Here is a 25,027-nt window from a genome sequence, read left to right on the forward strand (position 1 = left end):
AGTCTACATTCCCACTAGAGTATACTAGAGTCCCCTTTTCTCCACACCCTCGGCAGCACTTGTTGTTTGATGATTTGTTGATGGCGGCCGTTCTGATAGGTGTGAGGTGATAACTCGTTGTTTTAATTTGCATTTCTCTAATGATTAATGATGTTGAGCATTTTTTTATATGTCTCTTGGCCATTTGTGTTTCCTCTTTGGAGAGGTATCTTTTTAGGTCCTCTGCCCATTATTGTTTTCTTGGTACGTGCCCCTGGCGGGAACCGAACCCAGGACTCTCTGGTCCGCAGGCCGATGTTCCAGCCGCTGAGCCAAACTGGCCAGGGCCTCTGCCCATTTTTTAATTGGGTTCTTTGCCTTCCTTTTGTTGAATTGAATGAATAGTCTATGTATTTCGGAAATTAGCCCCTTATCTGATATATCATTGGCAATTATGGTCTCCCATATAGCGGGTTCCCTTCCATTTTGATGGTTGTTTCTTTTGCTGTGCAGAAGCTTTTTAGTTTGATGTAGTCCCATGTGTTCATTTTTTCCTTTGTTTCTCTTGCCTTAGGTGTTGTATCAGTGAAAATCTGCTGCATATGATGTCTGAAATTTTGTTGTCTACATTTTTTTTAAAGGATTTTTATGGATTCACAAGTCACATTTAAGTCTTTTATCCATTTTGAGTTTATTCTTGTGTATGGTGTAAGTTGGTGGTCTAGCTTCATTTTTTTGCAGGTAGCTGTCCAATTTTCCTAACACCATTCACTGTAGAGGCTGTCTTGACTCCACTGTATGCTCTTGCCACCTTTTTCAAATATTAATTGAGCATATTGTCTTAGGTCAATTTCTGGGTTTCCTCTGTTGATTTAATGGGTATTAGATATATTCAGCCAGTGGGCTTTTGAAATCTTTTCTGCATCAGGGTGCTCGTGTCTTTTTGGTCTCAGGTTTGTTACTCAGGCCCTCAGGTGAACAGTTCCAATGCTTAGCATCTGGCAAACACTAACTTATATAAATCCCGAACTTCTCTGGTCAGTCACAAAAGGAAACTGTAAAATACCCTAAGATAAGAAGGAGTTATAATGGCCCCAAATGGTGCATTAACTATTAGAGATGCTGTCCTAGGAGATACAAAAGCAGAGAAGAATGTTGGCCAAGGCCTATCTGAACCTCCAACTGCAGACTCTGCCCCTAAATATGGGTGCCCAGTGTAGCTCACTCCAATGCCCCCTTTTAAATTCTCCTAGCAAATAACAGGATTTTAAAGAATGCTCTTTTTCTTTCAACTGGCTTAACATTATACTTTGATTCTAAACCAGGTAGCATGTGTGAGTTTGAAATAAATGCGTGCTCATGAATTCTCTCTCTTATGTAATAAGGGGAATGCCTAGCATTATCAGACCTGGGAGATGGGGAGTTTATGTTGATTTGATTTTCTTCTGTAGCTCTAATTTGAGATTCAGGTTTAAAATTTTAAAGGACTGCCATTCTGAGTGTTAAGAAAAGGCCTCTCTCTCTTTCTCTTTTTGTAACAATGTTTATTGTTCTTAACTGAGGGCAGCCTGAGTCAGCTGGAGGCTTATGGAAGTGGGCCTGGTAGAATGAGTGAGTCTTAATCAGAACAAAAGCAGCAGCCTTGTAGAGAGAAGCTAAAGAGTCATATTCCATTTCAGAAAGCTGAGTAATTTGTATCCTGCTGGGTCAGTCTGTGGCTTTTGGCCTGAAGCAAAACAGCCCCCCTGTGCTGAAGCAGTGCAAGCTTTTCTTCTACCTGTGCATTCCACTTCATCAGTCTCTTAACTGCTTGGTTTTCAAAATTACTCTCAGCTCTGCTCTCCAGAGTATGCTTCTAAGCTGCACCTTGACATTTCTCACAGTGCACTTTTCAAATAACTGGGTGCATATTGCCTGTCTGTGAAAGGTTAAAGGTTGGTGTTTGGCCTGTAAGCTCAGGTAAGCAGACCTCGAACAGGGTTATTTGTCCAGGATGTTAAAGCAAAAACAAATGTTTTCTGGCCTTTCCATGGAGACTTTCACTGACAAGCATACCCTCCTTTCCTTTCCCAAGCTGTTTTGATTGAGCTGTTTCACCTCCACTCTCATATTTCATGTGGGGGTTGCTGCCTTGGAAGCACGGCTGCTTCTGACAGTGGGGAGGAAGAGGTAAAGAGTGAAGGCCCTCTGTGCACTGGTGTGTTTTCAAAGGTTTTTCTGTGTGCCTGTGGGAAGTAATACAGAGAGACACACACCAAGACAACGTTTGGATATCTTTATGATATCTTTAATGTCATTTTTGAAATCTTGCCATTTTACAGATGAGGAAAAGGAAAAAAACAGTTTCTCTGTGGTTAGAAATAGGTAATTTGGTAGTCAGAAGTATTGGCCATTTTGCCCAAACTTTTATTCCTGTCAGTAAAATGTGTGAATTGCAATCAACTTGAAAATGGGGTTATAAGAGAAAGATACATATAGATACCTATCAAAAAATGAAGTCTAGCCCTGGCCGGTTTGGCTCAGCGGTTGGAGCGTCGGCCTGCGGTCCTGAGAGACCCGGGTTCGGTTCCCGCTAAGGGCGCGTACCTCGGTTGCAGTTTGTCCCCGGCCCTGGTTGGTCGTGCGGGTGGCAGCCACTCGATGTGTCCCTTTCACATCGATGTTTCTCTCTCTCTCTCTCTTCCTCTCTCTCCCTCCCACTCTACCTGAACAAAAAATGGAAAAATGTCCTCGGGTGAGGATTAAAAAAACAACAACAACAACAAAAAAAATTAAGTCTATTAAAAGCCACACATTTTAGTAAATAAACCAAACAGTATCAAATTATCTGAATGTCAGTGCAGCATTATTTTTTCATATATGTTTTTATTGATTTCAGAGAGAAAGGGAGAGGGGGAGAGAGAAACATCGATGAGAGAGAGACATCGATCATCGATCAGCTGCCTCCTGAATGCCCCCTACTGAGGATCAAGTCTGCAACCCAGGCAAGTGCCCTGACCGGGAATCGAACCCTAACTTCTTGGTGCATGTGACATCACTCAACCAACTTAATGACACCAGCCAGGGCTACATTATATTGATGACTTTAGCTAGAGTTACACATTTCTAATATTTTTGATCCCTGGTTCTTTATATGTGTTGTCTTACATTCAGTGCTTTAAAATATGCTTACTGATTTTTTTTTTATCCTCACCCGAGGACATTATTTTCGTTTTGTTTTTTGTTGTTGTTCAGATAGAGTGGGAGGGAGAGAGAGAGAAACATTGACGTGAAAGGGACACATCGAGTGGTTGCCACCCGCACAACCCAACCAGGGCCATGGACAGACTGCAACAGAGGTACATGCCCTTAGCGGGAACCAAACCCGGGTCTCTCTGGACCACAGGCCCATGCTCTACCTCTGAGCCAAACCGGCCAGGGCTGCTTACTGAATTTTAATATCTTCTTTAGGATGCTTAATTCAAATCATTTAATGATAATTAATATCTAGATATTATGTACACACTATAGATACATTCAGTCAACAAACACTGTCCCCATCTAAATAAAACCCAGTTCCTGCCATCAGAGAGTTCACACTATGGAGGCAGAGATAGATGTAGAAACATAAAGTAGCATGATAAATTTCAAGATGCACTATGGGAGCACAAAGAGCAGGGCAGGGATGAGCTAAACCTGTTCTATAGCAGGCTTATGAGACAAGTGGTATTCTAATCCCTTTGAACTTCCTTCTTCCAGATTTATTTGAAGTGGTTTTTAACCTGAAGAGCTCTTTTCACTTCTTTATCTCAGAGGGAGGGGTAGAGAGGGAAGAGTATGTACAGCTCTGTAAAGTCTAGAGAATAAGAGCCCTAAGAAAATTATTTCTGTGCTGATACAGATTGGCTTTGATTTCATTTATATAAACTGGCTCCCAAAAGTTCTAAGAATACTAACTACTCACACAATTTTGCTTTCATTTACACACAGATGAGAAAGCATCTGTAGCTCTGTGTTTTATTTGCTATAAGAAAAAAGTGGTTTGAGATATTTAAGTATTTGAAGCTTGGTTGTATTGAGTCTTTACATGTCCCAGTTCAGCCCACTGCAGGGTTCTTTTTTTTTTTTTTTTTTTTTAATGACACTTACATAATGCTCCAAAAAGATTTTTAATGGATAAATTGACATGAACTTTTCTTCTGTTGGCCATATCTGCTGAAATAGCACATCCTGGTTTGTTATATTGTTTTCTCCCCAGCTTACTGCTATTTTATTTAATTTACATATTTCTGCTGCAGCCCTCTAAATGGCCTTCTCTTCAGAAACAACAAAATCAGTCAGAAAAAAAAAAAGAAAGAAAGATCTTCTCATAACCAGAAAACAGTGTGCTGATTCAAAGTTCACTGTGTGGGTTTCAAAAGAAAGTTGGTATGATTGTGATGAATGCAAGCAACTTATCCCTGCAGTGAGAGACAGCAATCAACTGCAGGTTTATAACAGTCACATCTATAGTGGGGTATACAGGGAACTGCTAGATTCATGACATCATATCTAGGTGCTTTTCTTTTTAGAAAAACAATTATTTCTTTTTAGAACCATTTCTTCATATAGGCAAAAATTTATCTGTTATCATTTGATACCTGTGATTTTTAAAGAACAAAAACAGTGTTACATGGAAAGGTGTGGGTTCTTTCATTCTGTGGCTTGGAGGTGTGCTCTCCTTGCTAACAGCATTCTCCAGAGTTTTTTTAGTCATAAGGTGGTGGGAGAAATAGTGAAGTAGGAGACTCTGAGTATGTCACATGTAGCATTGTAACCCCTAGTTACAGTTTTTTGTTTTTTTGTTTTTTTTTTAAAGTGCATGGTTGAGTCATTTGCCTTCAATCTGCTTTTAAATATTATAAAGCCCTTGATGACTGGATCATTTCTGAGCAGGTGATTTTATGATAGGAGAGCTATTTTCAGCTATACTGGTGTTTCAATTAATGCTTTCACTTATACTTGGTTATAAAATGGTTTTGGATTAAACCTTAACTGGACAGGTCTTTTGAAACTTAATAGCAACTGTATCCAGTTAAATGCAAACTTTTGATTAGTAAGTATCAATCATGTAGACACTAAAGATTATGATAGATTGATTTACATTTTGTCACCTAGGTGACTAGAACCTTGAAGTGTTTTATTTATTTTTTTTCCTTTTTCTTACTCATAATTACTCAGAAGAGAAATTGAATGGATCTAGATGTCATCAGTGATGGATGGTTCTTTGCTTGGGAAGCTATTCTCTTTCTACTGTTGCTTTGTTCCATGATGAAAGCCCATCTTGCTCCTGAGTGAAGTGGAGTGGTCTGAAATAGATAGCTGAGGGAACTGAAATTTGGTTAGTCGTTTCATGAGGAAAGATTGTTCTGAGATTTGAAAGGATTTTTCAGTTTAGTGTTTAGGCAGGAAAGGCTGATTCTTACGTTTGATTCAGATATCTCCTCTTTTTTAAAATATGTTTTTATTTTCCTGGCCGGTTTGGCTCAGCATTTAGATCATCGGCCTACAGACCAAAGAGTCCCAGGTTCGATTCCAGCCAAGGGCACGTACCTCAGTTGTGGTTAGTCCCTGGTCCCAGTTGGGGTTGGGTGGGTGGCAACCAGTCAGTGTGTCTCTCTCACATCGATGTCTCTCTCTCTCTCTCTCTGTCCCCCCCCCCCCTCTCTCCCTCTCCCTCCTTCCCACTCTCTCTGAAGATAAATGTAAAAATATCCTCGGGTGAGGATTAAATAAATAAATAAAATATGTTTTTATTGATTTTTTAGGGAGAGAGAGATGGAAACATTGATGTGAAAGAGATACATCAATAGGCTGCCTCCTGCACGCTTCCTACTGGGGGTCGAGCCCACAACCTGAGCATGTGCCCTGACCTGGAATCAAACTGGGACCTGCCAGTCCATGGACCGATGCTCAATCCACTGAGCCACACTGGCTGGGCCAATTATCTCCTCTTAATCCACTGAACTTCTCTTCAGTTTCTCTTTCTGCACATCTCTCATCATACCTCTCATTCAGTGCTCTCCCCAATTTAATTTGAAAAGCTCTTTCTAATTTTTTAGCGAACTGAAAACTTTGCTTTGGTCTCCTATCCCTCCCTTCTTTTATTCAGATAAATTAATTAACATTAAGGATCTGACTCAAATGACTAAAATTGAAGTAAGCCAGTATTAGAACTGACATCTTTGGCTAGATTTTTTTAGTTTAAAAAACAAAACAAATTTATTTAAATATTGGATAAATTTTTGAAATTAACAAATAATTTTTGAATGCCTACTATGTGCCAAGTGTTTTGCTGGACCTATAAATACAGAGATGCAAGATACAATCCCAACATTTAAAGAACACAGAGGGTGTGAGGTAGACAAAGAAATATGATCCAGTGAGAGAAATACTATGATAGAAGTGTATGTAAAATATGCAGAAGAATCATGGGATGAAGGTTTCATCAAGGAAGACTTTCTGGAAGAAGTGGTGCCTGAGATGAAGTGTAATAACAACAGCAAAAGTAATGGCAGCTAATATTTACTCAGTTTTTACTACATGCCAGCTATTGTGTTAAATACTTTGCATAGCTTTTCTCCTTTAATATCTATAATAACCCCATGAGTTAGGTACTGTTATCATCATTTCTTTTTTTTTACACATGAAGAAGCCAGGAAATTTGACCCAAGATGACACAGTAAGTTGACTGGATTGAGATTCCAACCCAGGCAGTCTTACTTCAGGGGCCAAAGCCTTAACCAGACTTGCGGGGTGGAGGCCAGAAGATGGAGTGAGATGGAATAAGGGTATTGATTTACTTTTTAATTTTTTTTATCCTCACCTGAGGGAGAGAGAGGAAGAGAGAAACATCGATGTGAAAGGGACACATCGAGTGGCTGCCACCCACACGACCAACCAGGGCCGGGGACAAACTGCAACCGAGGTATGTGCCCTTAACGGGAACCAAACCCGGGTCTCTCTAGACCACAGGCCGACGCTCTAACCGCTGAGCCAAACCGGCCATGGCAAGGGTATTTATCTTAATATGGGATTTTCTTTTGGGGAAAAAAAAATTAAGCTCAATCTTCTGAGGGTTCTCTATGAACCTCAGCTTGGAGACTGGACATATTTCCTCATTAAATGAGGGTGGTTTTCATAGTTCTCTTAACCTGGAAAGTATAGTTATTCTGCCTTAAGTAGGTAGATTAAAAGAACATTTCTCTCCTCTTTTGCCTGTAAAATTACCCTCTTTTAAGGAGTTTTTATGCTACTATTTTTCTCTTCGGCTGTTTGCCACAATTCAGTACCTTTGAGGTTTTTTATGACAGTCTTATAGGAGAGGACTTAATCTTCTAAGTATTCTTAAATAGAGAAGTCCTGCCAGACTCGGGTTTTATGATCAGATGTTGGAAGCCTTTTTCCCCCCTCTAGCAGATAATCAAGGGCTGATGTGAATAGTGTCTGAGAGGTATCTGTTGGGCAGCCAGTTCCATAGGGAGTCTGACTTTGATTAGAATGGTCTTTGGGGAAAATGGAAACATTACAGTAAAGGGAAAGGAGTCAGAATAAATGCAAAGCATACTCATTCTTATTTAGCAGTTAGTTAGTTTAGTTTCAGCAAGTCACCTACCTACACCATAACATTTAACAAACTGTGCTCTTAAAGCTAGGCACACAGCAAAGGCGATGAATAGTAATTACTTTCTTTTCAAAGGACTGCTTTATGGGGCTGCTGCCACTTTTCAATCTAACCTGTATGCAGTTGAGGAAAAAAGTGTTGGCCCTTTTGAAAAGGAGAAAGGGCAATGGTTATTACCCTGGCTTTTTCCAAACTTCATAATACCCGATTGTGTGCTTTAAATGATTTAGTTACCTCCTCTGCCTGGCTTTCTGAATATACTAACCCCTGCTGGAGAGAACTGGTGTGGAGAGTAATGTGAAACCATTTTTGTATTTGTTTATTAGTGGGTGTACAGGTGAAAGACATGCTGACAGTAAAAAAGAAAAAGGTGAAGGGTGCCTCCTGGGGTGGTTTGTTTTTGAACAGTTCCTGTGAGTTGTTTTTGAGGTTGATAATATGCCTGCTTGTCTCATTTTCATATGGCATCCATTTTGGCTGAGACCTGCTGCTTTTGAGAGAATGCATACTTTATTTTATTTTTTCTATCACCATTGCATACATTTTTTTTTCTATTTGTTTGTTAATCCTCACCCAAGGATATTTTTCCATCAATTTTTTAGATAGAATGGAAGGGGATAGGGAGAGAAACATAGACATGTGAGAAACACATCAATTGGTTGTCTCCTGCACAACCCCAACCAGCTCTGGGGATTGAACCTGCAACCCAGGTACATGCCCTTGATTGGGAATCTAATCTAAGACCCTTCAGTCCTTGGGCCGATGCTCTAACTCTGAGCCAAGTCGGCCAGGGTACCATTGCATACTTTTGATGCTAGCTACAGGAAGACAGATGATATGAAGCTATAGTTCAGTGACTGACTTCAGCAGCAAATTTATGGCTTCTGCCCTATTGCTTGATAATAATTTATTAAAGGAAAGCTTTAAATAGATTCTTGACCATATTTTAAAATTGTGAGAGTTCAAGAAAATAATTTTGGTTTCAATGAATGTTAAAGATAACTTCACATTTGCCTATGAAATGTCGATGAAATGTTTGTTTTCCACAGAAATTTAGTTCCCCTTGCTGCCCTCCCCTTCCCCATCCCCAGGAAAGAATTTACCAACTGCTTTTTTTTTTTTTTTTTAAATAATACAGGTGGGGCATACTCTGTATTCTCATTCCCACCATTTTAACACTTCCATTGGGATACAATTTGATGAATTTGGTTAAAGCGTGAATTCCCAAGGACCTTAACAAATATGGCTCCTACGAGTGGGGGCATTCTGTCTCTGCTTTCCTCTTGCTTGCCAGACAGCACAGTTTCCAAGTTAGCTGGAGAAGTCAAGCTTGTTACCTGAGATTTAAGAATGCCAGAGGCAATAGCACTATCTCTAAATAATTACAGAGTTTTCCACAGCTTCCTAAAAATATTTGGTGAATTTCCTTCTGGCAGTAATGTATATATTCTATAGACTTTTCCACCCTGCTGCTTGGAATTATGAAACCTGGTCTAGATTTTGTGCCAGATTTATTAGAATTCTGTCTTTTGAGAGGTGGTAATAAGTAAGCATTGCTAGTCCCAGGGCCTTCTGTTTGGAGAATCCTCCAGGTAATTCTTATGGGAGTCCTATAGTTTCTGCTTTGCCATAGTTTTAAAAAGAAAAGGATTGGCTCTGCCCTCTGTTCTCAACCTGGTAAGCTTTCTAAATGCTCCTACCAATAGTGAGTTCCAGACTTTCCAAAGGGTTTTTAGTTTAAGGTTCCACCAACTGTAATCCAGCCCTTAAAAAAAAATGTATATGTGTGTGTGTGTTTTATTGATTTCAGAGAGAGAGAAACATTGATGAGACAGAAACATCGATCAGCTGCCTCCTAGTGGGTATCGAGCCTGAAACCCGGGGCATGTGCCTTGACGGGGAATCAGACTGTCCACTTCCTGGTGCATAGGATGATGCTCAACCAACTGAACCACACTGGCTGGGCCAACCTCTCCCCCTTTTTTAAAATAAGGATTTAATATTGCTTTTGCTTAGGCCCTGGGAACAGAGCCAGGCTATGGTGGCATGGGCCGGGAGAGGAACTGATCTAAAATTAGAGCTTATTTTCATCTTACCTTTTGTCCAAGTTACATCTAGAATCCAATATTGACTCTACTAATGATTCCCTTCTTCCTCCTCTGGTGAACTCTTTTTCTCAAGAAAAACAACAATGAAAGCAATGGAAATTGAATCTTGGAGAGGTTAAATTATATTTCAAAAGTTAAATTACTAGTAAATAATGAACCTAGAGCTGAAACTAGAACCTGTTTCTTTTAACTATTTAAGGTGGTTAAACATCTTGACTATCTAAAAGGAAGAATTATGATCCACTGAATGGATGAAAAATAACTTTCCCTCATATTTTTATTGTTGAACACATAATGGAGCAACATTAAATAATAATTAATAAAATCCCACTTACTAAACATGTGAAGCCAGGAGATCATAATACCTCCTTCCCTTATTGGGAACTTTTGGGATTAATTTTCTTAGCAACACGGTAGCCAGCTAACCTCCCCAGACCTCACATTTCTTTTACTCTTGGTCGCTAAGTACTTCTGACCATTTGTCCTCTCTCAGGCTCTATTCCCTTGAGCTAAAACAAAGGATCAAATTGTCAGATAAGATGAATTAGATATCTTACCTTAACTAAACTTTAGTAATAATTTTAACAATGCAGCAGTCAGGAGGTACAAGTGGAGTAGGGAATCTGTAACATCCTGTATGAACCCTCAGGTTTTCTTTCCCTCACTGAATGTGTTCTTTCCAGCCAGAGTATTGGATGAGATCTCTAACTGAGGCTTCCAGATCACCTCATAAAGCAGGGAGTGTTTGGGTTATGAAACATTTCTCTTTTATACTACCAGATGTTTGTATAGCTTATGTGACATTCTTTAGGGAGCCGTGAAGCAGAAGAAGGCCTGATTCTCAGTCTGTTCCTCCCAAATTCCATTGTTAAGACATCCCCTATGATTTGCCTCAAAAATTTCACCATTTTATACCAAAGATGGAGAGGTAGCAGTCATGTCATCAGTTTCTTTTTTTTTTTTTAATCCTCACCCGAGGACATTTTCCCAATTTTTTTGTTCAGGTAGAGTGGGAGGGAGAGAGAGGAACAGAGAGAGAGAGAGAAACATCGATGTGAAAGGAACACATCGAGTGGCTGCCACCCGCACAACTGACCAGGGCCGGGGACAAACTGCAACCGAGGTACGCGCCCTTAGCGGGAACCGAACCCGGGTCTCTCAGGACCGCAGGCCGACGCTCTAACCGCTGAGCCAAACCAGCCAGGGCTCTTATATTTTTTTTCATCTTCTTTTCTCTCTAAAGTCCTTAGCCATTATGATTTGTGTGAGTCTGATTTGACATTCCTGTATAACTTTGTGCTTTTCAGCTCACTTGCACTTATCACCTCTTCCTTCCAACTTTTCACTGTGACAGAACTCTAACGAGTTACTAAATCCCCTTTATACTCAGACTTGGTAGTTAAAACAGGAGAGAAGGGGAATGTTCTGAGACCTGGCTTCTTCTAGGAGAAAGACCCTGTTTTCCCTCTAGCCTGCAGGCAGTGGTTGCCCATTCTCCCATATTCCATGTACCTCTGAGTTTGGAGGTGGATCTGAGTCCTTATCACTCCTCACTGTCACTTCTTGAACATTACTCCTCCATTTTCATGTAAAACCTCCTGTTCTTTGGGGTTTATACCACTTCCTACCACTAATCATTACTCATCTACCAAGCATCATTCGCCCCCCCTCCCCCATTTATTGTGGCAAATGGGTCTTATCTCTTTTTAAAGTCTTGTCATCAGTCTGGATGTCTTCAGGATGATCTATGTGATACCTGGCCGCTTGGTTTTCTGATTGTTTGTTCATTTTTGTTGTTGTTGTTGTTGCATGTCTAAGAATTTCTTTATTAGCAATAATTGGATATCACTGCCAGATCATTATAATTGGAAAGAATTAAACAGAGACATTGGGGACTCTATGTAGAATATGGCCTCTTCCCAGGTACCCTTCTCTTTGTGAGCAGAATAATATATTTTGCTTTTAATCTCACTGGGATATTTTTATTCAGTAACCTCTGGAATGCTTTGAAACTAACTTCTCTATCTTCATTCTTGTCCATTTCCTTAAAGAGGTCCTCTGGGGTGCTTGGACCTTTCTGCAAACCAGGAAATTAGTTCTGAATCAGTAGCATCAGCTTTGCCTTCACAGCTGGGTGGTTTTTTTTTTGTTTTTTTTTTTTATCCTCACCCGAGGACATTTTTCCATTTTTTGTTCAGGTAGAGTGGGAGGGAGAGAGAGGAACAGAGAGAGAGAGAGAAACATCGATGTGAAAGGAACACATCGAGCGGCTGCCACCCGCACAGCCGACCAGGGCCGGGGACAAACCGCAACCGAGGTACATGCCCTCAGCAGGAACCGAACCCTGGTCTCTCAGGACCGCAGGCCGACGCTCTAACCGCTGAACCAAACCGGCCAGGACACAGCTGGTTTGGATCACCACCTTTGGCTACATATTTTTTAAAAATGTTCTCCTTCTCGCCCTGGCTAGTGGTTAGAGTGTCGGCCCAGGCACCAAAGGGTCACAGGTTTGATTCTTGGTCAAGGGCACGTACCTGGGTTGCAGGTTTGATCCCCGGCCCTGGTTGGGGCACGTGTGGGAGGCAACCAATCAATGTGTCTCTCTCACATATCTCTCTCCCCCTGCCTCCTTCCTTCTCCCCCTCCCTCCCTCTCTCTGTAAAAATCAATGGAAAAAATATCCTCAGGTGAGGATTAACACAACAAAAAATGCCTCTGCTCTCTAGAAGACATTTTTTGCACTCGCTTTGGTGTCCTGGTTGCTGAACAGCAAGGCGGTTGCAAGAATAAATAGGAGTGTCTGTTCATTCTTTTAGTACTGCGTGCATATGCATACATGCATTTATTTGTGCCTTCATTCAAAAAGATTTTTTGAGCACTTACAGAGTCATGTGCCAGGTCCTATGCTAGAACTGGAGACACAGTGGTGAGAGGGGAGTGAAAACAGACATAGTCCTATCATCCTGGAGCTTACAGTATGGGGCAGGGGGAGACGTTGAGCCAGTATCATACAAAAAAAATGTAACTTTATAAGTGTTATAATTGCTTGGAAGGAAAGGGGCAACAGGGCCCACCGAATGTATATAGAGACCTGACTTAGCATGAAGGTTTCTCTGAGGAAATGATGGCTGAACTGAGATCTCATAATGAGGCGTTAACTGAGTAAAAGAGGGATCAAAACAGTTCCACATAGAGAAGACAGCATATGCAGAGCCTAGTTAGGGGAGGGAGCATGGTCCAGTTAAGGCATGAAAGAAGGCTGGTGGTTTGGAACATAGTGAAGGAGGGAAAGCATCATACAAGATGGAGCCAGAAAAGTAGGCTGGGTCCGGATCATAAGGGATCACTTTAGGTTATGTTAAGGCTTTTGGTGTTCATTCTAAGAACCCGGAAAACCCTCGAAAATCTTGCTTATTTAAATTTTTAAAGTTTATTTTTAAACACAATACATTGTACAAATTCAGAGGTATAAAAGGATACTTAGTGGACAAACGTTTCACTTTAGTCTCCCAGCTTCCTAGTTTCCCATCATAAAGATAGCCATGCCAATTTCTTGACTATTCTTCCAAAAATAGTCTATGCACAGTATACATAAACATTGTATTCTTTTTTTCCCCCAACACAAATTGTATGTAGCACTGTGCTGCACCTTTCCTTTTCATTATAGAGTGTCCTGGATATCATTCATATCAGGACTATATGGAGTAGACTTCCTCATTCCAGTAACTGTGTGGATCTTCCTTAATTTATTTAACAGTTCACTGTTGATGGATGTATAAGTTATTCCCTATATATATTTTTTGTTTCAAACAACATACAGTGAATATCTTTGATATTATATGTGACAAAATATCTGTTTAGTACATTCCAAATTTAGCTACCTTTACCTATACAGCCTGAATTTCTTTTCTTCAGAGCACTTACATTAGTTTGCAGTCCAACATTTATTATTATGTCTGTTTAATCTCTATCTCCCTCTTCCAAGTTATGAGTTCCATCAAAGCAATGCCTGGTATGAAACAGATGTTCAGTAATATTTGTTGACTGGATGAATGAATAAACAGATAAAGATAATACCTAGGTGGGAAATAAGGGTGCCTTATTAATTAAACCTTAGAAGTTATCTTTTAAACCAGAAAGAAATACTTTGCATCTCTATAAAAATCAAAATCTGCAACATATCAATCTTTTATAAGTTAACATGTAAATTGAGGCTCTACTCAGTAGTAAATAGTAAGTCAAACAAAAGTACAATCTTTTAGAACAGGGGTTGGCAAACTCTCTTAAAGGGCCAGATAGTAAATATTTTAGGCTTTGCCAGTGTTAGGATAACTCTGTTAGGTCTACTTAACTCTACCATCTTAGAGCAAAAGCAGCCATAGACAGTACATAAATAAATTAGTATAATGCTGTTCCAATACAACTTTATTTATAGTAGTAGGCAGCATCTGGAGTTGGCCTGTGGGCCATAGTTTGCTGCCCCTGGTTTACTGATCAGTAGTGATATCCCTTTTTTCATTCCTGATACTGTGAATTTGTGACTCCTCTCTCTCGCTCGCTCTCTCTCTCTCTCTCTTTTTAAATCCTCACCTGAGGATATTTTTCCATTTATCTTCAGACAGAGTGGGAGGGAGAGAGAGAGAAACATCGATGTGAGAGACACATCGATTGGTTGCCTCCTGAACAACCCTGACCAGGGCTGGGGACAGAACTGCAACCAAGGTATGTGCCCTGGACCAGAATCGAACCCGCAACTCTTTGGTCCAAGGGTTGATGCTCTAACCACTTAGCCAAACCATCCAGGGCTTGGCTCATCTTTTTTTCTGTCATCAGTCTGACTAGAGCTTCATCAGTTTAGTTGATCTTTCAAACAACCAGATATTGGTTTTCTCTGTTGTTTTTTGTTTGCTTTCTGTTTCATTGGTTATTCCTACCTCTATCTTTTCCTTTCTGTGTGTATTTTAGGTATAATTTCCTCTTCCTTTTCTAACTTTTATGATGAAAGCATATATCATTGATGTTTTATTTTTGCTGTTAAAGTTTGGTTTTTATTTTTCCAGATCTTTTTGAATGCATATAATATGTATGTACAAACAAAAAAGCTCCATTTAAAAAATGTAAGTAAGATAATAATATATAGCTTTTCTGCAACTTGCTTTTTTAACTTAACAAGATATGGTGGGGATGTTTATGAGTACATAAAACAGAGTTTATTCTTGTATTATATTTATTAATTATCGTGTTATTTTTCATACCAACAACTGTAAACCTACTTTTTTTGTTGCTGTTAATCCTCATCCAGGGATATTTTTTCCACTGATTTTTAGAGAGAGTGGAATGGAGAGAGGGATAGGAAGAGTGAGGGAGGAATGGAGGAAAAGAGAGTAGAAGGGAAGGAGAGAGAGAGGGAGAGAGAAACATTGATGTGAGAGAGACACATCTATTGGTTGCCTCCCACATGACCCCAACCAGGGCCAGGGACAGAACTGCAACTGAGATATGTGCTCTTGACCAGAGTCGCAACTCTGTCTCTCTCACATCAATGTTTCTCTCTCTCTCTCTCTCTCCCTCCCTTCCTCCCTCTCTCTTCCACTCCCTCTCTCCCTTTTATTCTCTCTAAAAATCAGTGGAAAAAATATCCCTGGATGAGGATTAACAGCAACAAAAAAAGTAGGCATGCAGTTGGTGGTATGGAAAATAACATGATAATTAATAGAATCGTGACTCTTTGGTCAGTGGGCCGATGCTCTAACTGCTGAGGCATACCAGCCAGGGCCACGGGATTTTGTTTTTCTTTAAGCAGGAAATAATTTAAAGATTTTTTTTGGCCCAGCCAGTGTGGCTCAGTGGTTGAGAGTTGACTCATGCACCAAGAAATCACTGGTTTGATTCCCAGTCAAGGCACGTGCTCAGGTTGCAGGCTTGATCCCCAGTAGGGGGCGTGCAGGAGGCAACCAACTGAGCCACACCTGCCAGGGTAGAATATTTTTGATAAATGTGTAATTTTGAATGTGTCCTCTTTGATGCTCAGAAGGAATAAACTACTTCTCTATGTTTTATCACACTAACTATAATGGATAGCCTTTTCTTTGTTATGAATTTCTTATGCTGTTTAAGGGCCAAACTGTGGGGTGAAGTCTTCACATGTTAGTTACATTCATAAGGTTTTTCTATAGTATAGATTCTCTGATGTTCAACAAAGCTTAAGTTGTACCTGAAGGCTTTCCCACATTTCTTACAGTGATAGGGTTTTTGTCCAGTATGAATTCTCTGATGTCCAAAAAGAATTGAGCTCCTCGTGAAGGCTTTCCCACGGTCATTACACCAACAAGGTTTATTTCCACTATGAGTTTTCTGATGTACAGTAAAGAATGTATACTTAAAAGATTTTCCACATTTACTATAGTGATAGGGTTTCTCTCCTATATGCATTCTTTAGTGCCTATTAAGAGTTGAGCTTTTCCACCCTGGCTGGTTTGGCTCAGCTGTTAGAGCGTCGGCCCGAGGACTAATGAATTGCCGGCTCGATTCTGGTCAAGGGCACGTACCTCGATTGTGGTTCGTCCACAGCCCTGGTTGGGTCAAGCGGAAGGCAGCAGGTTGTTGTGGCTGTATCACATCGATGTTTCTCTCTGTGTCTCTCTCCCTCCCTCCCACTCTGTCTGATGATAAATGGAAAAATATCCTCATGTGAGGATTTAAAAAAAAAAAGAGTTGAGCTCTTTCTAAGGTGCCTGATGAAAGAACTTTTGCCTCCAACCTCTCCAACCTGCCCATCTGTATTCTTTTAGGTGTACAGGTTGTGGTATTTTGAATCATTCCTGCCTCTTTCTACTTGTGTCTATTAGTCAACATCTTTTTTCCCTCAGGTGCTGTATCAGAATCTTGAGATCTGAGCTGTTGTACCCTAGTGCTACATTCTTAGCCCATTTCTCAAAATTTACAAAATCCTTTTCTTACATTTTCAGTACCACTAGAGGCCAACTAGCTTTAATTAAAAAACAAACAAACAAACAAAAAAAGCACACACACACACAACAAAAATTTTGAGGTAATTTAACACTGAAAGACTGATTAAACCCATGCTATCTTAAAATTGAAAAGAAAAAAAAAGTCGAGCTCTTCCTAAAGTTAGCTTTTCCACATACATTATACTAATAAGATTTCTCAGCAGTATGGGTTTTCTGATGTTCCAGCACAGCTGAATTATCCCTGAAAGCTTTCCCAAATTCATACATTTAAAAGGCTTTTCTTCAGTATGTATTCTCTCATAATGAGTAAGGGCTACCTTCTGATCAAAGGCTTTCTCACAGTCTTTACATTTGTGGAGTTTCTGACTGGTATGAGTTCTCTGATAACTTAAAAGGATACAGTTCTTTCTGAAAGCTTTTGTCCATTCATTGCGTGGGGTTTCTCTCCAAAGTAAATTATGCGATGATTAATAATTGTTGAGTGCTTCTTGAGGAACTTCCCATATTCAATACATGTATAAGTTGCTTATGTGAAATTTATGATGATTTAATAGAAATGAGCTACTCATATAGGCTATCCCACATTCTTTACATTTATTTCTCACCAGTATGATTTCTCTTACAGCCAATAAAGGAGGAATTAGATTTGAAGACTTTCCCACATTGTAATGTTCCTCCTCTGTAGAGCTTCTGTCCTCCCAATCTAGACCAATATCAGTCGTAACACTTTCTGTTTGCTCTTCCAGAGCAGATCCTTCAGGAATATTTTGCTTTAAGGCTGATGTCTTTGTTTCAAACCAGTACTCCTGGACAGCATAGATATCTGACAGAACTTCTCGCACCTTCATCCAGGGTTGTGCCCCTTGCTCCAGTTGGAAAATTTATTGTGATTTGGAAGAGAGAATCCTACAGACACTAGATTTTCCTAGTTTTCCAGCATCACATCCCTATATGTGTCCATTGAATAGCCTCCAGTGTGACCCCAAACAGGACTGGGGATCGAACCTACAACCCAGGTACATGCCCTTGACTGGAATTGAACCGGAGAACCTTTGGTTTGAGGGCCCACGCTCTAACTGCTGAGCCAAACCAGCCAGGGCAAGGGCAGAGAATCTTACATAAATAGTTCTGGAGGCAGGAAGTCCAAAATCAAAGTAGTGTCAGCGTTGGTCTTCTGAGGCTCTAGGTAGAATAATTCCTTGACTCTCCCTAGCTTCTGGTGGTCACTATCAATCCTTGTCATTCCATGGTTTGGAGATTCACTCCAGTCTCTACCTCTGTTGTCATATGGCATTCTCCCTGTTTGTCTCTAGGTCATTGATTTAAGACTTTTCTTCTTTTCTAAAATAGGCATCTAAACCTATAGATGTCCCTCTAAACATTGCTTTAACTATATCCCACAAATTTTGATTTTTTTTTTTTTATCCTCACCTGAGGACATTTTTGCATTCATCTGCAGATAGAGTGGGAGGGAGAGAGGGAGGAAGAGAGAGAGAGAAACATCGATGTGAGAGAGACCCATCAAGTGGCTGCCAGCCACATGACCCCAACCAGGGCCAGGGACAAACTGTAACTGAGGTACATGCCCTTAGCAGGAACCAAATCCGGGTTTCTTTGGACCACAGGCTGATGCTCTAACTCCTGAGTCAAACTGGCCAGGGCGATATGTTTTGTTTTAATTTTCATTCAGTTCAAAATATTTTCTAATTCCCCTCATGTAGTTTCAACTTATATTTGGCATAAATTAGTATTCAGTCAAAGACTGAAGGGGACCATTATCTAGATGTCCGAGCTCTTTCTCTGTGGAACTTTCTCCTTTCTGGTTGTTTGCTCCAAAATTCTATGTCACAATCACCCTGAACTCTCTTTCCTCAGCAAGACCTCCTTGTTTTGCTTTATCCCTTCCCTGTGCCACTGTTTGGAGCTTGCTTCTATATGGAAAGCCAAGGTGGTCATAGGGCACCCCTTGTTTGTTTTCTTTTTCTTAGAGATCACAGTCCTGGACTATCTGTTGTTCAGTATCTAAAAACAATTGTTTCATATATTTTGTCTGGTTTTCTAGCTACTCATGATGGGAGTGCAAGTCCAATGGTAATTTTTCCTTTAAGGGCAGAACTAGAGGGGTGGGGGGTGTCACAGTACATTTAAAAAAATGAAATAAAATAGTGGCTTACAGAAAAGTACAAGTATTTTCATCTATGTGGACCTATTCACTGTTAAATATGAGAGCATTATTCTGCGAAGAATAATGGAAAGTTGATATAAAGGTAACATAATAGTTACTGAACAATTTATTGATTTCAACAAAGTCTGTACCCTCAGAAAGCTTTACCAAGATTCATACCATCGGTTACGGTATGGGAAGATGGATTAGGAAATGAGGGGTATTTTGTAAGCTCTTGGTAAATTAGTTTTTTCATAGTTGCTATTTCTTCATTTTTCCTTAAGGAAGTTCTTTTTATGGCCTTCTAAATCATCTTGTCTGGTGTTAGGTTGGTGCCAGTGTATCTCTCTTTCTTGTAAAGAACAATGGCAGGTTGGCTATGCTAGCAATTGTTCAACCCAGTGATCCAGAGCCTGCCTTTATTTTCCTCTTATCTCTCAGTGACTAGTGTCCACATTTAGACTGATGGACATTTAGTAGGTATTTCCTGGGAGTCAGGTTGGCTTTGGATGATTAACAGGTTATTTCTTTAGCTAGTCAGCCCTTTTTCAGCTATTTGTACATGTAGGCATGATTATCCATCTCTTTAATACTTTGATTCTTCTGCATATTTTCTGTATGTAATTCTAAAATATACTTTATGTTATAACCACTGGGCCAGGGCTAGGGTGAAGAGAGAGGTATGTAGGGCACAAAATTTAAGGAGACATGCCAGCAGCCCAAAAGTTTCTCCATAAGCAATGTTAGCCAGAATTTTAGACCATGTTATCTAGGTTAACCACAGTTATGTTACTGTTTTTCCTATCATGACATGGCTTGTCATTAAGTTTATTATAGCAGACTCCCTCTCATGACTGCTGATCTGGCTGATAACATAATATGCAAAACCACCTGACTCTGGCAAACAGTTGGTTAGAGCATGGTAAACCTGTAACCTGCAAAATGTCAAGTATTCTCAGTTTGTGTTGCTGCCAGTTCAGTGGGGGAAATGTTAGAGCTTATTGAGCTACCTGCTCTTCTGGTTCCATAGTCCTCACACTGTTCCTGAGAAATGCCTTGGAGGTGAGTGAGAGATCAAATAGTGGGATTCTGCCCCCCTTCCCTATATACACTGCTACCAGAATAGCTCTTTTGTTGTTGTTGTTGTTAATTCTGACATGAGGATATTTTTCCACTGATTTTTAAAATAATTTTTATTTTTATTTTTAATCCTCACCCGAGGATATTTTTCTATTTATCTTCAGATAGAGAAGGAGCATTGGTTTTTTTTTTTAGAGAGAATGGAAGGGAGGGAGGGAGGGAGGGAAGGAGACAGAGGGGAGGGAGGGAGGGAGATGGAGGGAGGGAGGGAGGGAGGAAAAGTAGCAGAGAGAGAAGAACATCAATGTGAGGGAGACACATTGATTGGTTGCCTCCCACACACACCCTGACCAGGCTGGAATCAAACCTGCAACCCAGGTGTGTGCCCTTGACTGGAAGTCAAACCTGCAACTCTTTGGTGCCTAGGGCTGACACTTTAATCACTGAACAGCACTGGCCAGGGCCAGAATAGCTCTTTTGATTGGTTTTGTGTGTTTTTTCTGTTTCATAAACTGGATGATGTTCTGTGTTAAAGGTCTATGTGGAAGGGACTTGTTGAGAGAGGAACCAGCAATAAATGTGGAGCAGTATTCTACAAGCAAAAATACCCTGAGCCAAAAACACTCTCTTTTGCAGCTTCTGTTTTTCTTACTAGACAGCTTTCTCACCTTCTTAAAAACCAGTCTTCAAAATAGCCTTAAATGTTGGTATTCAGGGTTCTTTACAGAGTAGTAGTCTCTGTTTTTATTTCATCTTTAAATATTTTCATTCTTTGTTTTTAGATGCCAGTGAGAGCAGGTGCGAGCAGGTGAAGACACAATTTGGAGTTGGCCTGAGATCTGGGGGAGAAAATCACCTCCAGCTTCTTGAAGGAACCCCCTCTCTTCAGTCATGTTGGGCTGCCTGCTGCCAGGACTCTGCCTGCCATGCCCTTTGGTGGTTAGAAGGGATGTGCATTAAGGCAGACTGCAGCAGGCCCCAGAGCTGCCGGACTTTTAGGACAGACTCTTCCAATTCTGTGCTGGTGTTTTTTAAAAAATTCCAAGCTGCAGATGATTTGGGCTTTCTACCTGAGGGTGATGCACCTCATATTCTGGGCCTAGGTTGGAGCAGGGCATCTCAGAAGAGGCAGAGCCTTCCCAGAGCTCCTCTCAGACCTGCTGTATTTTCTAATGACCAGCAGAGCTTAATCAGGAAGCTTCAGAAGAGAGGAAGTCCCAGTGAAGATGTTATACCTATACTGACACAGCATACTGAAGTGAATGACTCCAAGGAACTGAATACCAATGGCTCTGAAGAGGTAAGCACATTATGAATAAGGAGGAGAGAATCTGTTAAATCTGCTTTTACATTAGGCACACACGGGCAATGAAGCTGCTGCCTGTGGCCAGTGTTCCCAGGCGGAGGCGTGGGTGTATAAAACTGTTTAGTGTCATCTTCATGGGTGCTTCCCTGCAGAACAAGGGTAATTTGACCTTAGAGATTTTCATTTCATGCAACTCTGACCATTGTTTTGGTAAAAACAGAAAGCTGCTCATTATCTAGTCTAAGCTGGTTCTTGGCTACAGGTAAGTGCCACTGTGTGGGTGTTAGTCTCCACCAACGATTCTGGATTCTGCGTTGATTTCTGCCAGATTGCAAAGCACTTGATTGATGTGGTTGCAGTCAAGTTCTCCTCTTCCTCCTCCTCCCCCATCTCCTGCCTGTAAACATATTCCTTATGAGGTAGTTCCTATTCCAGTCTGAAGTAACCATGGCTGGTACCGCAGATGAAGACCTGACCTGCTGGGCTAGGAAGCTGGATGTGGCAATTAGCCAAACGGTCTCTGTGGTGAATTCTTACAAGCTTTGTATGCCAAAGGAGATACCACCAGTAGAGTTTATTCTGCTTATTATGTTTCTTCATTGTTGATCTTCCTGGGCAAATGATTAAAAGGAATGACTCACTCTATGCTCAGTCTCCCTTGATTACTGTGACTTATTTTTGTATTTGTTTTGTCCTAGTTGTCTCTATCAAGTTGAAGCCAGAGTGGGGAAGCAGTACTGCATGCGAGGCACTGTGTGTGCTAATTGTTTTACTATGTCATTTTGTTGAATTTTCATAGCAATATTTCCAAGTACATGTTATTAGCCCTGCTTTACTAGTGAGAAAACTGAGGCCTAAAGAGGTTAAATAGTTTTGTCATGCAGCTAATGAATAGCAAACCTAAAATTGGAATCCAGATTTAATATTAAGAAAAAAATCTTCCAGTGCATTATTAGAGATATAGTCTTGGGCTTAATATGCCCATAAACATTCGTAGACACCTATTATCAATGTCAGGTACTTTTCTAAGCACTAAAGATACGTACATAGCCCTGGCTGGTTTGGCTCGGCGGTTAGAGCGTCCGCCTGCGGTCCGGAGAGACCCGGGTTCGGTTCCCGCTAAGGGCATGTACCTCGGTTGCAGTTTGTCCCCGGCCCTGGTTGGTCGTGTGGGTGGCAGCCACTTGATGTGTCCCTTTCACATCGATGTTTCTCTCTCTCTCTCTTCCTCTCTCTCCCTCCCACTCTGTCTGTACAAAAGATGGAAAAATGTCCTCGGGTGAGGATAAAAAAAAAAAAAAAAAAAATACGTACATAAATAAGACATGATCTGTGCCCTCAGGGAGTTTACAGTCTAGTGGAGACTCAGACATGAAGATAGTTATTTACAGTAGTCTATAATTATTGCATTAGTAGAGTTATGTGCATAATACAATAGGATCCCAAAAGAGGAAGTGAGCCACTTGAGCAGCCAGGTGGTGTGTATGTGCAGGGAAGACTTTTATAGAAAAAGGATGAGTAGGATTTCACTAAGGGGTTAAAGGTAGTAAAAAATAATTCTGGACAGAGGCACAGTGTGTGCAAAGGCTTAGTCAGTCAGCAAATATTTATTACACATTTACTAGTACAAGGTACTGTACTAAGCTGGTCACTAGGAATATTAAAAAGATAAACATGATTTCTGCCCTATAATAGAGCTTACACTCTAGCAAGGAAAACAGACATTGCAGTTATAATAATTAAATAATTATAAGTTTGATGCAGTTGTGAGAGGATAGGTACAGAGTTCTGTAAGAGCATTTAATAGGGACCTAATTGAGACTAAGGGTAAGTTTAGGCAACCCTAAGGAAGGAAAGTTTAATCTGAGACTGGAAGTAGGAGTTAGAGGAAGAAACAGGCCGAGTATTTCAGGAAAAGGGGATAACAATTTCAAAGTTTTCAGGTGGCAAGATCAAGAAGTTGAAAGACTCTGGTCTTGTTTGCCAAACAGAGCAAGAGAGCTAGTGATGAAAGAAGAGGCTTGCTGGGTGTGCTGAGCCTGAGGCCTTCTTAAAATATTAGTCTTTATTTCAGCAGGGAATGACATGATCAAATATGTTGCTGCGTGGTGTATAGACTGGAAAAGGGCAAGAATGTACATGGAACAGTCAAATAGGAGGCTCGTCAGGCAAGGGAACTATTGCATTAAAGGAGGTTCAAGATACAGGAAAGGGATAAACAACACACAGTCCCTCAGAGCTATGGTTCTCAAACTTTAAGGTGAATCAGAATCACCTGGGGGCTTGTTAAACATTGCTGGGTCCCAACTCGAAAGTCTGTGATTTAGAGCGAGGCCTGAGAATTTGCATTTGTAACAAGTTCCTGGAGAATGCTGATGTTACTGGTCTGAGGATCATATTTCGAGAACTCTTGCCTTCTAGGAAAGGTGGGTTAGAATCCAGAGAACGGAGCACAAGGTTAGCTTTAAGCAGGAGGAGAGACATCTCCTTCATTGTGATAGGAAGGAAGAAATGGGTGGATATTAGTGCAGCTAAGGTGGATTTTGCGGTTTGGGAGAAGGCATTGTGGTGGTTTCAATCTTGTTTCTGTTTTTTCTGAAGTAGGATAGAAATATCTGTCTTCATGTCTGAGTTACTGAGAGCAAAAGCAAAGGTAGCAGGTGGGGATAGGTGGGCAGAGACAGGAAAATGAGAGGTTTATAGAGAGTGGTAAAGGTCTGAAATAGGCATTGTGGAAGGGTAGGAGATGGCCGAGTAGGTAAGGAAATAGAAAGATTTGCTGGGCAGCATTGAAGATAGAGACCATGAATTTACAAGAATGGTACTGATCTTTATAGCTGTATGATTTTCCTCAGTAGCTCTTAGCAGCCCTGTCAAGAAAAGGCTGGTAGTTTGATTCATCAAAGATTGAAACTTTGCCAATCTTGTGTAAAAGGAAATTGGGGTATGGAAATTGAGGTTGTTATCAAGAGAGTGGGTGAAAGAGAGAGTGTAAGAAGAAAGGAAAAGAGACAAAGATAGGAGGGGCTCCCCTGGCCGGTTTGGCTCAGCGGTTGGAGTGTCGGCCTGCAGACCAGAGTCCCAGGTTTCATTCCCACTAGGGGCACGTACCCCCCCCCAAAAAAAAATAGGAGGAGCTGACAGAGATATGATATTCAGAGGTTTTGCTGATAGGAAGCAGACATGTGGGGCGTAGGTAAATGTGTCCTGTGAGGATATGAGGTGTAGTAGTCAGGGATATTTGAAGTTAACATTTAGGAGGTAGAGAAGTTCTGGTGATTACAGGATCTAGGGTGTAGCTGTGGAAAAGGGTTGCTGGGATAGAGTGGAGAAGAAATGTTTGATGACAGGGAGCTCAGAGAACATGTTAAATGAGTTATCCATGTAGGCATTGAGATATTCTTTAACGATGATGATGATAACAGCGATAGCTAATGTTTACTGAGCGAGCACTTACTATGTGTCAGCTAAATTCTGAACCCTGTACGTGTATTAACTCTTTTAATCCCTACAACAAATCCTGTGAGGTACTATTACCATCTCTATTTTATAAACGAGGAAGCTCAGGAAAAGAAAGGTTAAGAAATATGGCCAAGGCAACATAGCTAGTATGTGGTAGTATCAAGACTTGAACCCAGGCAGTCTGATTCTATCCAGAGTCTGTTTTCTTAAGTAGGCAAGGACTTGGGGTGAAGAAGAATTTTGAAAGTCAGATGTGAATGCTATCAGTAAAGTAGGAGGAGTAACTAGTAAGTTAGGAGATGATGGCTATGATGA

At 40.6% G+C, this 25,027-nt stretch overlaps 1 protein-coding gene across 8 annotated transcripts in view; it reads left to right on the plus strand.

Moving 5' to 3' along the window:
* The window catches only part of KIAA0319L (KIAA0319 like), a 104,608-nt gene that overhangs the window by 14,202 nt on the left and 65,379 nt on the right, over nt 1-25,027 (plus strand). For 5 of the 8 annotated variants that reach the window (XM_036255184.1, XM_036255185.1, XM_036255182.1 and 2 more), the window contains one exon: nt 20,727-21,244. In XM_036255184.1, the coding sequence (XP_036111077.1) occupies nt 20,727-21,244 (518 nt within the window). Of the gene's footprint in view, nt 1-14,789; nt 14,847-19,774; nt 19,927-20,285; nt 20,323-20,726; nt 21,245-25,027 lie in introns of those variants that run through there. The other 3 variants (XM_036255188.1, XM_036255187.1, XM_036255189.1) reach the window with 3 other exon arrangements.

Source organism: Molossus molossus, unplaced genomic scaffold (assembly GCF_014108415.1).
Source record: "Molossus molossus isolate mMolMol1 unplaced genomic scaffold, mMolMol1.p scaffold_m16_p_12, whole genome shotgun sequence".
Lineage (NCBI taxonomy): Eukaryota > Metazoa > Chordata > Mammalia > Chiroptera > Molossidae > Molossus > Molossus molossus.